The following is a 16,664-nucleotide window of genomic DNA, read 5'->3' as shown; positions in this document are numbered from 1 at the left end:
GATTGGCTGCTTATGGACCCTAGATCACTACTAAGACAAGAATTGGTCAAAATAAATTTATGTAAATTAATCAATGGTGCAAATTGTGGAGTTGAAACTTGGGATACCTTGTAATTGTTGCCTATTAAAATCACCTTTTTTTTTTTTTTTTTTTTTGGTGAAATTTTGGCTAGATCCACAAACACTGGAATATATACTACGTCTTTGGACTTAGTTTTACTAACTTACATGGAAATTTGGTGGTAGGGTCTTATGCTTAAGTATGCCCCTTATATTTTTTAGTGCATTTTTGTTTGGCCTTCTTCATCCTAATCAAAGATGACCAATACCCAAGAGAGAATGGCATTATCAAATGGGTCCGATGATTTTAATCTGATTATTTCCAATGAGAAGGACTTTTCTTTTGTTTTCTTAACAAACAGAAGGGTAGTTCTCTTTCTTTTCATAAACCACAATAATTAGATTTCGAAGGGCAGGGCAAGAATGAGCTAAAACACACACCCCCACATATTTTTTATCCACACAAACCATCCCATTCATAGGAAACTTCTTACGTCAATGACAGCTGATATTCCCCACCAGTTGGGAGTTTGTAACCACTTAATAATGGGTCACCCTTCTTGTGTCCAATAATTATGCTCCAAAATTTATCTTCACGACAAACATTTATATGCAAGACAACTCCAGTTTTTATGAAATCTATACTCACCCTTTAAACCAAAATTTTAGTTTGTTTGAATCACTTCCATTATTTCAAGTAAATTATCAATTGGTTGCAAAGCTAGGCCCGTTTGAATATCATCAAAGCCCCATTTAAGCACTTCAGAAAAATATAAAATCTAATAAGAAGGAAAGAATCATAATTACAATTCATGATCAAATATGGAGACTTCCCTTTCCTGTAAGTATATTCAGTAAATAAAATATTATCACAAGCGTTTCCAACTTGCACCAGAGTTCACTAGTTTAATGTAAGCGTTCTTGAAATCTTCAAAGAAGACATTCTGATTGTCAGCATACTTTGTGATCCATCTGTGCATTAAATGAGGTTTCGTTTAAGTTAAGAACAAAAGGAGAAATCTATAATACAATGACAGATGAAAATGCTAGTATTAAACAAAGAAATACATAAACTTAAATGGACTAACAGGAAGCAAATTGTGGCATTACATGCAAATTTTTAATCTTTTTTTTTTTTTTTTTTTCCCATTTTAGGGTTCATGTATATCAGAGTGAGTAATTCAAATTTTTTCACTGCTTTCAATTCAGGCTTGAAATAGACTCGACACAAAGAATGCCAGTTTTAGAGGCTTTTCGAAGATAACTAACCTCAAGCATTCATCATCCTCAACAAGTGCACGATCTGAAGGGAGTCCAATCATGCTCGACATACCAGCTACAAGCAAAAGAATATAATGGATAGACGGATATGAGAAAAATTATAATCAATGCAAATACTAGAGAAAGATGACAAGAAATAGTTGTCAAGAAGCAATTGGTAATTGATTTTAAACGAATTTTGGGCAGCAATGGAAACCCTATAACATGTGAGACAAGAATGGAATGAAAATTCAGTCACCAAGAACAGATTACTTAGAAAGAACTAAACTTGAACTTGAAGAATTTGGACAATCAACAGCCAGATCCCAAAGCCACTAAGCTCATCCTTTTATACTTTTCTTCAGGTAATTAAGGTGAACGTGATTTTTTTTTTAAGGATAATATCATTGATCTTTTCTATAGGATGTCTTCAACACAAACAGAGCCTTATCATCTTCTAATAAAAAACCTCCATTTAAATAAATGAAATTTGTAAGAATCCTCCCTGAATTGATAAAATATTTTTTGAAATCTCCTAGAATCAGTTATAACCCTATGCAGGAGAGGTCATTGATATTTTTCAGATTACAGAAACATGTTTGTACTCAAAACATATTAAGGGGAAGGTTAACAATATTTTCCCTTTTTTTCAAAAGAACAATATTAATTGCCAAATACCATAGTTCATTAACTGAAACAAACAGCTTAAATACTCACAGAGGTTGGAATGATATGAAAGGAGACAACTAAGATAAAATAAGTGCTGTGTCAGAATACTTACAAGTGGATTGCCATGGTTTTTCCAAAAGAATTTTATAGTATGAATTGTCAAAGACAACTGGATTTCCAAAACCTTTACTTCCAAGAGTATGGGCTCCAGATAAAGCAACAAGTTCTTGTGTTCTGCAAAGATAAAGCAACATGATTATGTTTCTATAAACATCTGTGAATATTGTTCTATATTATGCAAACAGTTGTCTAACTGTATAAAATTGAACTACTAGCTCGGTGTCAGTTTCATGTAAAAGTAATCAAACACATTGTGCCAGTTTTAAATAGAAGCAAAATGCATAAAGGAAACTAGCTAAGTTTCAGTCATGTGTGGAATTCGCACAACACATTACTGAATTGAACTAATAAGGGGCACAAGAATAAAGAAAGATATCTGCAATAACAAACTCACGAGAAGCCTTTTTTTTGAAAGCATTTCTTTAAACCAGAAGCATCCANATTAAATGAGGTTTCGTTTAAGTTAAGAAACAAAAGGAGAAATCTATAATACAATGACAGATGAAAATGCTAGTATTAAACAAAGATATACATAAACTTAAATGAACTAACAGGAAGCAAATTGTGGCATCACATGCAAATTTTTAATCTTTTTTTTTTTTTTTTTTTCCCATTTTAGGGTTGATGTATATCAGAGTGAGTAATTCAAATTTTTTCACTGCTTTCAATTCAGGCTTGAAATAGACTCGACACAAAGAATGCCAGTTTTAGAGGCTTTTCGAAGATAACTAACCTCAAGCATTCATCATCCTCAACAAGTGCACGATCTGAAGGGAGTCCAATCATGCTCGACATACCAGCTACAAGCAAAAGAATATAATGGATAGACGGATATGAGAAAAATTATAATCAATGCAAATACTAGAGAAAGATGACAAGAAATAGTTGTCAAGAAGCAATTGGTAATTGATTTTAAACGAATTTTGGGCAGCAATGGAAACCCTATAACATGTGAGACAAGAATGGAATGAAAATTCAGTCACCAAGAACAGATTACTTAGAAAGAACTAAACTTGAACTTGAAGAATTTGGACAATCAACAGCCAGATCCCAAAGCCACTAAGCTCATCCTTTTATACTTTTCTTCAGGTAATTAAGGTGAACGTGATTTTTTTTTTAAGGATAATATCATTGATCTTTTCTATAGGATGTCTTCAACACAAACAGAGCCTTATCATCTTCTAATAAAAAACCTCCATTTAAATAAATGAAATTTGTAAGAATCCTCCCTGAATTGATAAAATATTTTTTGAAATCTCCTAGAATCAGTTATAACCCTATGCAGGAGAGGTCATTGATATTTTTCAGATTACAGAAACATGTTTGTACTCAAAACATATTAAGGGGAAGGTTAACAATATTTTCCCTTTTTTTCAAAAGAACAATATTAATTGCCAAATACCATAGTTCATTAACTGAAACAAACAGCTTAAATACTCACAGAGGTTGGAATGATATGAAAGGAGACAACTAAGATAAAATAAGTGCTGTGTCAGAATACTTACAAGTGGATTGCCATGGTTTTTCCAAAAGAATTTTATAGTATGAATTGTCAAAGACAACTGGATTTCCAAAACCTTTACTTCCAAGAGTATGGGCTCCAGATAAAGCAACAAGTTCTTGTGTTCTGCAAAGATAAAGCAACATGATTATGTTTCTATAAACATCTGTGAATATTGTTCTATATTATGCAAACAGTTGTCTAACTGTATAAAATTGAACTACTAGCTCGGTGTCAGTTTCATGTAAAAGTAATCAAACACATTGTGCCAGTTTTAAATAGAAGCAAAATGCATAAAGGAAACTAGCTAAGTTTCAGTCATGTGTGGAATTCGCACAACACATTACTGAATTGAACTAATAAGGGGCACAAGAATAAAGAAAGATATCTGCAATAACAAACTCACGAGAAGCCTTTTTTTTGAAAGCATTTCTTTAAACCAGAAGCATCCAGAGATTCTTGAGGAAGTTTTCCTTCTGGATCGCCCACCCTATAAAGAAAAAGCAGTTATATTAGCAGTGATGAACCAAGCACTGTAAAAATATATTATGGTATTGATAATGCTCCAAATGAATCATTTATTAAACCAACATTTAATTTTTTAGGCTAGTAATATCAAACATCCTTGGCTTAAGACAATATCATTTGAAAACTGCATGTTAGAGGATTCTATTGGTGAAGCCTCCTTACATACTAAATTGATGCTGATCTAAAGTTTTATATCATGTAATAAGGTTGAGCCCCTTACGTCGAATCTACTCTGCCCAGGGAAACTGGGATTGTTGGACCTCCACAAACTGAAACTGCAACAGCCCCACCCACAGCAATCATGTCTGCCCATGATACTAACAATGGAAAAATCTAAATATCTTAGCACGGAACCATACAATAATTAACTAGTTAACTTATTCCCATCATTTTAGATCGAAAAACCTGGCTGTTTTGCGTCCACTTCATTCTTTGCTTTCTCTAGAACCTAAACAACAATTAATCCACTAAGGGTTAGCTGGTGATGCCATATGTAGGAATATGTCTATTTGTCCACGAAGTTATGTAAAGCATAATGAAAAATATATGAGAGCATGCCTTCAACGACTTTTTAAGGCCTGCATTTTCAGTTCTTTCAAGTTCGTAAACTATAGAACCATTCATACCACCTGTACTAATAATAAGAAGGCAGCATAAATTAAATTAAGAGAAAAACATGGACTATGGAAGATCAATTGTAACACAGTAATAGAAATTAATAACATAAAGGTCCAAAACAGAAAGCACCCTCATAAACTGCCAATAATCATGATGCCTATAATCACTATTTGAAAAACCTTTTTACCAAGAAGATCATATCCTCCAAAATAGATACCTGAATTCTCATCCATTTCAAATGTTCCTGCATCATGAAATGCAAGACGAAGTACACCAGCCGCCTTGCCCTTTGAGATTACCTTCGTAACCGCTTCTTTCATAAGCACATACTCACTTGTACCTGACCTTCGGTGTAAACAAAGTAATAAGAACAAGACCAAAAATAATAAATTTGCAGACAATTTTTTTCAACATAAGTATGTAATAATAATATAATTTCTATGCAAAACGAACTACAGAAACTATCGAAATGAAGCTGATCTTGAACTTACTCTATCGCTTTAGCATCAAGTTCCACAACAAATTCATGCAAAGGCAGAATAAACGGAAGCGTGGCCGTAAAAAGCAGTTCTCTCCTCTTATTCAAATTGCAACGGCCAATTTTCTCTGCAAAAATTGAATAAATATGGACTATAAATACATGAAGAATTTTTTGACATGACAAAGACTCTAAAACACAGTCACAGAATTAGTGTAATATTTCACCTGAACCTTGGTTGGTGATGAAGGCAGAGGAAATTTTGAGGCCTTTGGCGCCAAATCCGAGCATTGAGAGAGAGGAATGTTGGGATTTGGAGGGAAATTTGAATATAAATTTGATAGTTGGAGGGGAAGAGTAGGAGTTGGAGCAGAGGCACAAGGTAGTTGATGAACTCATCCTCAAGCTCAACGGACGGTCGAGAATGAGTTTACTCAGAAATATTTTATATAAGAAGGCAGTGATTTGCTGCGGTTGGGTCCAGAAAGTTTAGTTAGAACTCGGGTTATCACTGATCAAATTTGAATCGAGATCATTGACCGGGTAGATGATGTAATATAACTTGTCTAAAATTAATATTTGACGTATTATATAAAGGAGATTTATGTTAGTTCTATTTTATTAAGCAATTATNCTACAAATACATGAAGAATTTTTTGACATGACAAAGACTCTAAAACACAGTCACAGAATTAGTGTAATATTTCACCTGAACCTTGGTTGGTGATGAAGGCAGAGGAAATTTTGAGGCCTTTGGCGCCAAATCCGAGCATTGAGAGAGAGGAATGTTGGGATTTGGAGGGAAATTTGAATATAAATTTGAGAGTTGGAGGGGAAGAGTAGGAGTTGGAGCAGAGGCACAAGGTAGTTGATGAACTCATCCTCAAGCTCAACGGACGGTCGAGAATGAGTTTACTCAGAAATATTTTATATAAGAAGGCAGTGATTTGCTGCGGTTGGGTCCAGCAAGTTTGGCTAGAACTCGGGTAATCACTGATCAAATTTGAACCGATCATTGACCGGGTAGATGATGTAATATAACTTGTCTAAAATAAATATTTGACGTATTATATCGTTTTATTTTATTAAGCAATTATATGAGCTTTGGAATAAAATCTGCCTTCAAAGTCAAAGCACCATTATCCATTCCCCAACAACTAACCGTTAAAGCTTATCAGTTTGTTAAATGCCCACAAATTTTAACAGCAAAGAAAATTCTTTTTGAAGCAAGATTTTGAATTTACACATTTCAACGATCTTGATTTACAAACAAAGCATTTGATTGATCTCTGCTAATGGTAATGGCTACTATTACAAAATTTGAATAATCCAACATAAGATATGAGACGTATACATGGAATTGGACTATCTTCAGTAAGTGTTATCTTGGGCCAGAAAGGCGCACGGCTGAAAGATAAGCATCGCTATTGCAGTCTGATGGTCCTGAGGAAGTGCCAGTGCCAGTGCCCTCGTCACTTACTGACTTAAAGAAAGTTGAATAAAGACGTGGAGAAGAAGTTGGTGGCTGAGAAACTTGGCAGAGACCTTCAAGCATTTGCACAACTTTTGTCATTGATGGCCTTAGATGCATATCTTCCTGTATGCACCATAGTGCTACTTTAATGGCTGTATAAACCCTCTCGTCCTGATCGTCTATCCTTAATCTCGAATCAAGTATTTCTCTCAATTTCCTTTCTTCCATCATCTTGAATGCATAAGATGGGAAATGTGATTTCTCTGAAGTTTCTGATGGGTCATAGTTTTTTCTTCCCCCAATGATCTCCAGTAGCACCATCCCATAGCTATAAACGTCACTCTTTTCTGAAATTGCGTAGTTTGTGATCCACTCTGGTGCAAGGTACCCCCTTGTGCCCCTTAAAGTTGTGAAAACATGGCTTTGCTCACGAGTCATTAGTTTAGCCAAGCCAAAATCAGAGACTTTGGCAAGGTAATTATCATCAAGAAGCACATTTTCAGGCTTTATGTCACAGTGAACAATTTTTACATCACAGTCTTCATGAAGATAAGCAAGCCCTTTTGCCGTACCTAAAGCTATGTTGAATCTAGTTTCCCAATCTAGCAGATTGTCGTTTCTGTTTCTCCTGAAGATCCACTTATCCAAAGAATTATTTGCCATGTACTCATAAGCAAGAAGCCGATGGGCTCCTTCAGCACAAAAGCCTTTGAGCCTGACCAAATGCAGATGATGGATACTTCCAATGATGCTTACTTCGGCTCTAAATTCTTTCTTGCCCTGACCAATGCCTTCCAACTTCTTCACAGCCAACCGAGTTCCATCTGGAAGAACCCCTTGGTAAACTGAGCCAAACCCTCCTTGCCCGAGTTTCACAGAGAAGTTGTTAGTTGCATTTTGAAGATCGCTGTAACTGAAACGAACTGGCATCCCAGATAAGTTCTCTAAAAAATTATCTTCTTCTGATGTCTCTTGAGGAGATTCTGGCACCCTTTTCTTTTTATTCCTGTAATACCGAAATGCCAGATAGAGTAGACAAGAGATGACAATTACTGTTGAAATGACTATGATCACAACATATGGAAAGTGTTTCTGGCTACTTGAATCCCCTCCACCATTAGTGTCAACTCCTCCATCATTCAATACCTTAATGTATGCAACATAACTTGAGCCCTGATCGGAGCTTTGGAAGGTACCTATGCTGTCAAACAAAAAACAGTTCCCAGTACTGTTTTGGAAGAACAAAGCAAGGCAAGAACAATTACCAAGGCAAGAGGCTTTGCAACCACTCAAATCAGATTTTGAAGAGGATGGAACATATGGAAGTGCAAAATAATTCAGGTCATCTCCAGCATCCACAAGCTCAGTAGAACCCTTTGAACGATCACAGGGAGAGACAATGCCAGTTCGGCAATTTCTAGCATTAAGAGCTTCAGAGCACTGGCACCTGTTATTACCAGAACAAACATAATATGCATCACAAGATTCTGGTGTGCTGCACGGATTATTTGGGATTTTTGTATCTGAAGCAGCACTTGTATCATTCTGGAGATTGGAGAAGGAAATAAAGCCATCATTTCCTATAACTGCAATCCAAGTGGCATTTGCATCAGTATTAGCTGAGAATACAAATTGCCACAATAAGACTTTGTTTTGATCATAGAACCTCCATGAATTTGCTATAAGAGTTGATAAGCTGACCTTCCCACCACTTTTGTTAATGGTTTTTCGCTCATCCTTCGACATAGACCAGTAGGGCTGAGGAGTTGGGTAACCGGCAGAGAGAACCATATCTCCGGACTTGATTTCAAGAAAGTAGCTGAGGTTATTGCTACTAGGATTACTTACAAGCTTCATGCCTTCCACAAAGTCCTGGTTCGATATAAGTGTATCTGTGGGATGACTAAAACTCTCCCAAAGTACACTATTGTCATCCCCAAGCATAACCAGATTTCCAGAGTCCTGCAATTCAATTGCAGAAACAGATTTACCATTGGTATTCACTGTCCAAACAACATTATCCCCTTTTTGTAAAAACACTTTACCATCTTGATTGAACACAAATTTGTCAGAGTTTGTAACCGGTGACCCTCGATTAGCAGACCAGATTGGTGTTCTAGTCGCCAGGTGCACGATAACTAGCAGAAACAATGTGACATCTTGGGTAGTTTGGAAGCCAAAAGCGAAATCTGAACTATTTGATAAAAGAAACAACCCATCATTGTCGATCCAATTCATTTGAGACCCTTGAAGCACTGGAGTGATTTTGCCAATAGTTCGAACACTAGCCACACAGGTGTCAGAGATAAGGATAATAGATATTGAAATGAAGCCCAGGAAACGAATAACTTTCCGACTTTCCATGGCTAGACCCACCAAAATCCTAAATTCTGGGAAAATCAAGAGGAAAAAGAAAAGCAAGACGGTTGAAACAGTGAAACAAGGAAAATTTGAAGCGGAAAAAAGTAGATACAATAAAATTCAACTGTTGGTACACCAAATTGTCCAGCACAAACACTAATTGAGAATGAGTCTACGAAATTCTCTAAAAAACTTATTAGAAATCATTATAACAGACAACAAAAGCACTTAAGCTAACAAAAGAAGCAGAATAGGAGGCATGTTAAGTAAATTATTCTTAATTTAGGTAAATTTTGGCAAAAACGAGGGAACAAAACATAACAATAAGAGAATTAGCTACAGAGCTACGTAATGGAAACAAGAGAACTTTGGCATTTAAAATTGATCAGAAAAAAAGATAAAAAACGTCTATAAAAACTCTGGATTCATAGAATGCAATCTATGTAAACGCAGGCGTTGAAATTGCAGAAAACTCTAACCCTCAAGATTCTGATAATAAAGACAAAATTAAGCACAAACCGATAAGACAAGTTGACAACTGATAACTACTCTTCATTAATTCATCCACCTACTTGAAAAAAAACTTTTGACTCGAAATGAGTACGCTCCATTAAGCCAAAAACACGACAACCCGATTGAAGAAACACTGAATGGAATGTGAAAAGACAATAAAAACAATTACTGGCTCCGTTAATTAACTCATTGGAGTATGACCACCACTCAACTCAAACACGAAACTTCAACTTCTTCTGTGTTCAGAGACCGAAAAAGAATGTAGACAAAGACGAAAATAGTGTGCAAACCTCTCTAGACGCAAACCAAAAATAGATAGATTCCTTCCGGAAAAAAAAAAAAAAAAAAAAAAAAAAGATTTTATTTTATTAACATCTGACGAGAAACACAAAGTAGAAGGAAAGGAGCCACTGTACCAAATTCGCTTCTATATTAATAAGTTCCTCCCTTCACAGTTTTATATTATTTCGAAAATTACAGACGACTATCTAGGTGTTATTATTACGATAAAAAGCTATTATAATATGTGTACAGTAATCATACAAGTCAACGATCCTGTCGGCTATCAAACTTCAAACATCATGTGATCAACCTTTCTTCATCATCTCTAACAGAACCAGGACCAATTCAACACTTTTATATGGGAATTTCTGAAAATCATTAAAATGATAAAAAATTGTTCTTGAATTTTAACATACCGGATACCAGTATATATCGATCCGGTGGGCATTACCATTACTAATAATAATTTAGGGAGAGTTGGAGTTTAAAAATAATAAAACAAAAAGGGATTTGATGGAGGTAGCTGGGATTGATAAAGCCATGAGGAAATAGGTAACCATCTTAAATGCTACTTGCAAATTTTTATTCTATAAATCTGACGAAATTCAGGTAAGATGTCAAACTTCCACAACTGATTCATTCATAAACCCCTCTTGTCACGGTGTCTTTAGCAACTTGTATAGTGGGTCCCAATTTTCAGTTTCCTATATTACCCTTTTTCCTCCCACTTAGATTCTAATCCATCCGTCAGCCACACACGTCGTCGTCTCAAGTTATTAAACATGCAATGTAAATAAATAACATATAATATGCTTTAATTTCACATGAGATAATAGTACAGATGATAATGTGTGCAAGAGAATTTATAAAGGAGACATGATGCGGAAACTTTTGGGATAGCTTTCCCTTAACTTTTAATTGACACAGTCACGCAAGGCTTAGTATCATAGTCATTAGCTATAATGGAATTAACTTGTTCCAAGTGCACACACTCTCATATAATATAAATTACATAAACAAATATGTGTAATGTTAATCTAATCTCTCACTTTTCTTAATGGGTTTTGTATACCTCGAATCCTACTTCATATTAAATTAATTAGAATAAAATAAATCTTAATGATATATAATTACAAACATGCGAATCCCTTTCGGCATAGATAGCCATGTGAGGAGCAAATGAGAAAGCTTAATAATATAGTTTCGGTTATATGGAAATGTGAATGTGGGAATATGTATTGATATTAATAATAATAATAACTTTGGTATAATAATAGCATTAAACATGAGACAGAAACAGGTGGACTAGGTTGGAGATTTTCACTTTCCACTGGTCTTTAATTATCTTCTATGATACTATGAGTTGGAATCATTTATGGACTCTATTAATTTCACGTGGCCAGGACATCTTACCATTATGAATTATATTATTTCATCAATCCTATGTTTTCTGCTGAATTGAACATATTGAGAGCTAGTTTTCTGCTGGTATTAAAATGGAACTTGGTTCTAATTGGACCACCATAGTTATTGACAAAACACAGACCTCAACCAATCTAATTCTGAGATCTAAATTTAAAAAATGTACTACGTTCTTAAAAGTATAGTTTAGAAGGTGTGATTTGCAGTCTCAAAGCATAAAAAGCTGAAGGATGTTGTGGATTGAATTGACTGGAGACTACCTTATTGAAATCTGAAGCTTATTCTCGGATCCGTCTCTCTCATTGTGTGGAACGAACAGTACAACCTCTAAAATTGAAATTCTTCATACCCTATCACTCAACTAAAGCTGTCCATGCATGTCTGCCAAAATCAATACATCGGACTACCTCTAACCAATCGGATTTTGCATCATTGACCAAACATCAAGAATTCAAATTTATTACCTAATCTTGCCACGTGTCCTGCACTCATCTTTTCATGGGGTGCTCACATGGGATTATCACTTCATCTTCATCTTCATCTTCTGCGTATCACCAATCCTTCAATATTCTCAGAATCTTAAGATACATGCATGTTAATTTAACTAACCGAAATTTCTCCCTTTTTTTTTTTTCTGGGATTCTTTTATAATTTAGTTGCATGATTTATCTTTACTAATCCTTAATCAAAAAAATCATTGAGAGCTTTTATAAAAATCCTTGAGATCCACTACCCATGTTTAACCTAAATAGAGCAGTGGAGATCATAATTACTCAACGTGGGACTAGTCAAATTTATGCTCCGTACAATTAATCTTTCTAGTACTTAGCATGCATGATTAAATAAACGTGATAGAATGACTGATAACACATCATCGATACGCAAATCTGCAGGCAACAATTAATACTACTTCTCCATGCCTGGCGCATTACAAGCTCAAAGTTATCGAGATTGGAGATGTGAGCATGTGCCTTTATTTGTTTATTATTATTAAATTCTTAGAGAATTATAGTAATGCTCACCAACTTCATATCTTATAATTCTATAAAGCTGATACATATATATATATATATATATATATTAGTATTTGACGAGATTGATCATTTTGAAAGCTGTCAAGTCCAATTTCTTCTTGCTTTGACTTAGGAATTTAAAAAAAAAAAATCCTTAATCTTCACTAACCCATTAGGACGCACTCATCAAAATTAGGCACTAGTTAGTAGTGTCATGTTATACCAAAAAATTACCTCAATGTTACTCCAAGTGAGAGAGTTTGAATTTGAAAACTTCCACCAACTTGAACATTAAAATAATTATTAGGTAAAACTTATAAACTTACAAGGAAGATTAAGATATATAATTTGGTTGAACCAAAAGTTAATCCACAGTCAAAACATTATTCTTTTAACTATGTTTTTTTAATATATAGAACAAAATCAATATACAAGATACGATAACATATCCTAAATAAAGACAAAAAGTCTCCAGAAAACATAAAAAAAAATCACTAATACCACAAACAGACAAAAGAACATACGACCCTCAAAAAAAAAAAAAAAAAATCTAGTTAGACAAGTCAGATGCACAGAACTGAGCCAAGATCTCATAGGAGGCTAAACCCAAAATCTGGGCCTTTTAACTATGTACTTTTGTGTGACTTCTAAGAAAGGATGTAGCAGCCGAACGGAAGCCCATATACATAAGCCAACGTATAACTCGTTTAAAACTGCTCTGGATTATCAATTCATAATCATAAGCCCATTATAATCACCAAGTATGTTATGCACGTGTGTGGTTTAGCCATTGATTATCTCACGCGTGAAATTAAATTATCAAAACACGTAGCGAGTTACAAAGGGGTCGTCAGTTACATGTCTTCTAAGACAGGACCAAAATTGTAATGTACTTGGCGCGTTTTAACTGTCCGATTAACCGTATCCTTCTTGTCTGAGTTGTCTTTCCCTCATCTTACGGTATCCACCACGTGTGTTTTGTTATTGTATCCGTGTTGACGTGTACCTCCTCACAAGGATGGTGAAGTTCACATCCGACCTTTCCACCCTAAACATTCCATAATTATGGATCAATCAAACGAACAATACTTTGACACATAAGCAGAGATGGTTTGGTGTTCATAGAGTCACGTTGAAATCACGTGAGTTACAGATCATAATGGTTGGGGGTTCACACAGAAACACGGCTGGCAGAGCTTTCCTACTTGGCTTGGCCGTGTCACTGACCCCATCTTAAGATAGTCTTCCCCTCTCTCTCTCTCCTCTCTTTTTCTTTATTTTATTATGTTTTAAACGAGCCCTGCATCATTTTTTTTTTTTGGTGAAATATTTGCAAGAGGAGAAGATGATGAAATGGTCGGCAAGGCCAATGTCCGGAGCGACAAAGAGGTTCAATGTGAAGGTGAAGCCATTGAAGCTCGATGGATTTTGTGCAGACGAAACAGAGAAAACAATGATTGTTGAAACGAAATGGAAAGGACCCAAATCTGTATTCGCTCCGTTTTATCTACCTTCATCATCCAAACTTCGTAGAAGTCGTACCAGTCAAAAATTGTTGGATAAAGGTGAATCAATTGTTGAATGGGATGATGAATTCGAGAATATCTGCGACTTCTCTGTTGTATCAAAAGATGGTTCATATGGTCCCTGGAATGTATCATTCAAAGTTTTGTGGGTAAGATAACTCTTTTTGATTGTTCTGTGTTCGTGTGAATCAATGTTTTGTACTATTATGTTTTTATTTTAATGGGAATTATTAACGTTTTCAGTTCTTGTTGAAATACAGGGTGATGGAGAAGAATCTCAGACAAAATTAACAGTTTTAGGAAAAGCTTATTTAAATTTAGCAGAAGTGGCAGCAACAATGGAGTCCCAGGTTGAGAGAAAGGTTCCGATCACTTCCAAGGTTGGTGGTTTGGGCAGCGAAGCTACACTTTTGGTAAGTTCAATTTCCATCAATCAATATCATACCCCTTAATTTAGTCTCATTTCAAGCTACACATTAAACAAAGAAACCACCCCCCATGGATTACCTAGATTTTCTCTGCATTTTATTTGCACTAACCCATATTTACTCCTTAATCTCTCAACCTCCAAATTTATACTGTATAAGTACGGATTAATCTCCCGTACAACTTTAATATATATAAATATAGTTATTCATGGAGCCAATATTTTTTGTCTATGAGGTTTCACTTAAATTTTGTTAAACATATCTTAGCCTTAGCCCGTAAGTTTTGTTTAAGTTAAGTTTATTTCGAAAGACCTTATATTATAAGCTATATTTTTTAGATAATGACACAACCACCAATCATAATCTAGTCACGCTATATCTTTAATCAACGGTTAAATTTAATCAATTCATATAATTGATTATTGATGATGGGTCACGGTCATTAAGGGGTCCATATTATGGATTTGTACAGGTATGCGTGAGTTTTACGGAGGTCAGGAATTCTCAAGACTCGCCAGGACTTGTTCAAAACTCTACCGAATCCGACAAAGGAGACGCATTCTTTAAGGTGATGATGGGCCTAACCGGCTACAAGAAGAAAAAGAAAGGGAAGAAGAGCCAAAGAGACCAGGCCGGTTCTTGTGAATCGGACGTCTTGGATGGTTTGGCGGGAAACGAGTCCACTGTTACGAAGGATAAAGCCAATAAAGAACTGAACTCAAGAACTGTGTCAGAATTTTGTCCGAGTTCCGAAACTCAGTTGGAACCTCAACCTGACCAGAAGGAGGGGTTCTTCTCGTGGAAAAGAAGGCGGTTGAATTTTATAACGCATAAGAAGAAAGAAGAACCGTTGAGTAAGAAGACGAATGACAACAAGATCAGTGACGACGAGACTAATCATGTTGACCGCCAACGCAATGTTGACTCCAACACGCCCGAACTGGTACGTATCAGAAACTTGCATTAAGCATTTATGTGTATTTGAATTTCTCTACACTCTTCAGCTTCTTTATTAAGTTAAGAGCCTACAGAGGGTCCATATCCTCTGTTCTTTTAACTTATTATTATGAAAATTTAATGCCATTATCCTTCAATGACTGGACCACAAAGTGAAGGGATTTATTCAAATTGGTGGGAGGATTAAATGCTGATATTGGGGTATTAATTTTTGCAGATTCCAGATGCCATTGCGTTTTCTTCAGGATGTTATGAGTTTTGTAATTGGGAAGAGAGAGTAGTAGTAAGTAGAGATGGGCAATCTAAACTGAAAGCCAATGTGTTTTTTGCTTCTTTTGATCAAAGGAGCGAGAAAGCATGTGGAGAGGGTGCCTGCACAGCGTTAGTTGCAGCCATTGCCCACTGGCTTCACTTGAATCAAGACTTCATGCCAACAAGATCAGAATTAGATAGACTTATAACACAAGGTTCCTCCGACTGGCGAAAACTTTGCAACAACGAAACCTACACGAATTTCTTCCCAGACAAGCATTTTGATCTTGAGACTGTTTTAGAAGCTGGCCTTCAGCCTATAAATGTCTTGCCTGATAAATCTTTCACCGGATTTTTCAGCCCTGATAAATTCGAGTGTTTGCAGGGAGCCATGTCATTTGATGAAATATGGGATGAAATTAATGAGAATGCCGAAGATTACCAGCCAGGAATCTACATTGTGAGTTGGAATGATCATTTCTTCGTGTTGAAGGTTGAAACAGATGCCTATTACATCATTGATTCGTTAGGCGAGCGGCTTTTTGAGGGGTGCAATCAGGCATACATTCTGAAGTTTGATAATTCAACTTTGATGTATGGAAACTCAGAGAAAAGTGAAGAGATAATATGTAGAGGGAAAAAGTGTTGTAAAGAGTACATCAAAAGATTTCTTGCTGCTATATCACTTGGTGAACTTGAGGAGGAAGAGAAGAAAGGAACAGTTTCAACTTTCTTTCTTCACAAGAGATTACAAATCGATTTTCACTATAGCTCTTCTTCAAATACATCATCATCATCTTCTCCTTCAACTTATTCCACTTTTTCCCTCTTCTCTGGTGAAGAGTGAAACTAAATGCAGTAGACATTAAGTGTATATATGAAGAGTGTGAGTGCCATAGCCAATTATTAACAAGTTAAAATATGTAGAGAATCAAATTAAGGATTACATTTTTTCCGAACTCTGTGTATTCGATCTTATTGCAGAATATTCAGACACGTTTTTTATCAGTAGATTTTATAGTCCAAAGATCTAATCAATAAGTAACGAAAAAAATTATTCCCAGAAACTTTATGTTAATTGCTTTAAGAAAGTTACAGCTTTATACTTGGTAGTTCATTATTGGTAATCTTTCTTGTATTCTCATTGAGTGGTGTGTGCCTGTGTGGTGTTCGTCACGTTACAGATTTTAACGTAGTACTTT

The 16,664-nt window shown here is 35.4% G+C and overlaps 3 protein-coding genes across 3 annotated transcripts; 1 reads left to right on the top strand and 2 right to left on the bottom strand.

Annotated features, from left to right (window-relative positions):
- Nucleotides 1-752: 752 nt before the first annotated feature.
- On the bottom strand, nucleotides 753-5,640 carry LOC116138091 (putative L-ascorbate peroxidase 6). The gene is made up of 10 exons (XM_031423822.1): nucleotides 5,462-5,640; nucleotides 5,248-5,362; nucleotides 4,974-5,101; nucleotides 4,697-4,767; nucleotides 4,544-4,586; nucleotides 4,359-4,455; nucleotides 4,017-4,100; nucleotides 3,615-3,736; nucleotides 2,843-2,909; nucleotides 753-1,032 (listed from the first exon to the last, which is right to left on the bottom strand). Exons 1-10 carry the CDS (start codon nucleotides 5,631-5,633, stop codon nucleotides 930-932), a joined length of 1,002 nt encoding a protein of 333 aa, XP_031279682.1. The 5' UTR covers nucleotides 5,634-5,640; the 3' UTR covers nucleotides 753-929.
- Nucleotides 5,641-6,570: 930 nt separating this feature from the next.
- Nucleotides 6,571-9,535, bottom strand: LOC116137973 (G-type lectin S-receptor-like serine/threonine-protein kinase SD2-5). Its single transcript, XM_031423664.1, has one exon. It carries the CDS (start codon nucleotides 9,070-9,072, stop codon nucleotides 6,616-6,618), a length of 2,457 nt encoding a protein of 818 aa, XP_031279524.1. The 5' UTR covers nucleotides 9,073-9,535; the 3' UTR covers nucleotides 6,571-6,615.
- Nucleotides 9,536-13,564: 4,029 nt separating this feature from the next.
- Nucleotides 13,565-16,415, top strand: LOC116137977. Its single transcript, XM_031423668.1, has 4 exons — nucleotides 13,565-13,974; nucleotides 14,086-14,238; nucleotides 14,726-15,196; nucleotides 15,428-16,415. Exons 1-4 carry the CDS (start codon nucleotides 13,645-13,647, stop codon nucleotides 16,307-16,309), a joined length of 1,836 nt encoding a protein of 611 aa, XP_031279528.1. The 5' UTR covers nucleotides 13,565-13,644; the 3' UTR covers nucleotides 16,310-16,415.
- The last annotated feature ends 249 nt before the right edge of the window (nucleotides 16,416-16,664 follow it).

The sequence above is a fragment of the Pistacia vera genome, unplaced genomic scaffold, assembly GCF_008641045.1.
Source record: "Pistacia vera cultivar Batoury unplaced genomic scaffold, PisVer_v2 Contig338, whole genome shotgun sequence".
NCBI classification, from domain to species: domain Eukaryota; kingdom Viridiplantae; phylum Streptophyta; class Magnoliopsida; order Sapindales; family Anacardiaceae; genus Pistacia; species Pistacia vera.
Note: the sequence above shows the minus strand (reverse complement) of the source record. Positions and strands in the feature narration are given on the sequence as shown.

Coding starts and splice junctions, on each gene's coding strand:
- LOC116138091 (XM_031423822.1), bottom strand. CDS start 5,633: ATGAGTTCATCAACTACCTTGTGCCTCTGCTCCAACTCCTACTCTTCC. Junction 5,102..5,247: donor CTTGATGCTAAAGCGATAGA/GTAAGTTCAAGA, acceptor TTTACACCGAAG/GTCAGGTACAAGTGAGTATG. Junction 4,101..4,358: donor CTGGGCAGAGTAGATTCGAC/GTAAGGGGCTCA, acceptor TTTTCTTTATAG/GGTGGGCGATCCAGAAGGAA.
- LOC116137973 (XM_031423664.1), bottom strand. CDS start 9,072: ATGGAAAGTCGGAAAGTTATTCGTTTCCTGGGCTTCATTTCAATATCT.
- LOC116137977 (XM_031423668.1), top strand. CDS start 13,645: ATGATGAAATGGTCGGCAAGGCCAATGTCCGGAGCGACAAAGAGGTTC. Junction 13,975..14,085: donor TATCATTCAAAGTTTTGTGG/GTAAGATAACTC, acceptor GTTGAAATACAG/GGTGATGGAGAAGAATCTCA. Junction 14,239..14,725: donor GCAGCGAAGCTACACTTTTG/GTAAGTTCAATT, acceptor GGATTTGTACAG/GTATGCGTGAGTTTTACGGA.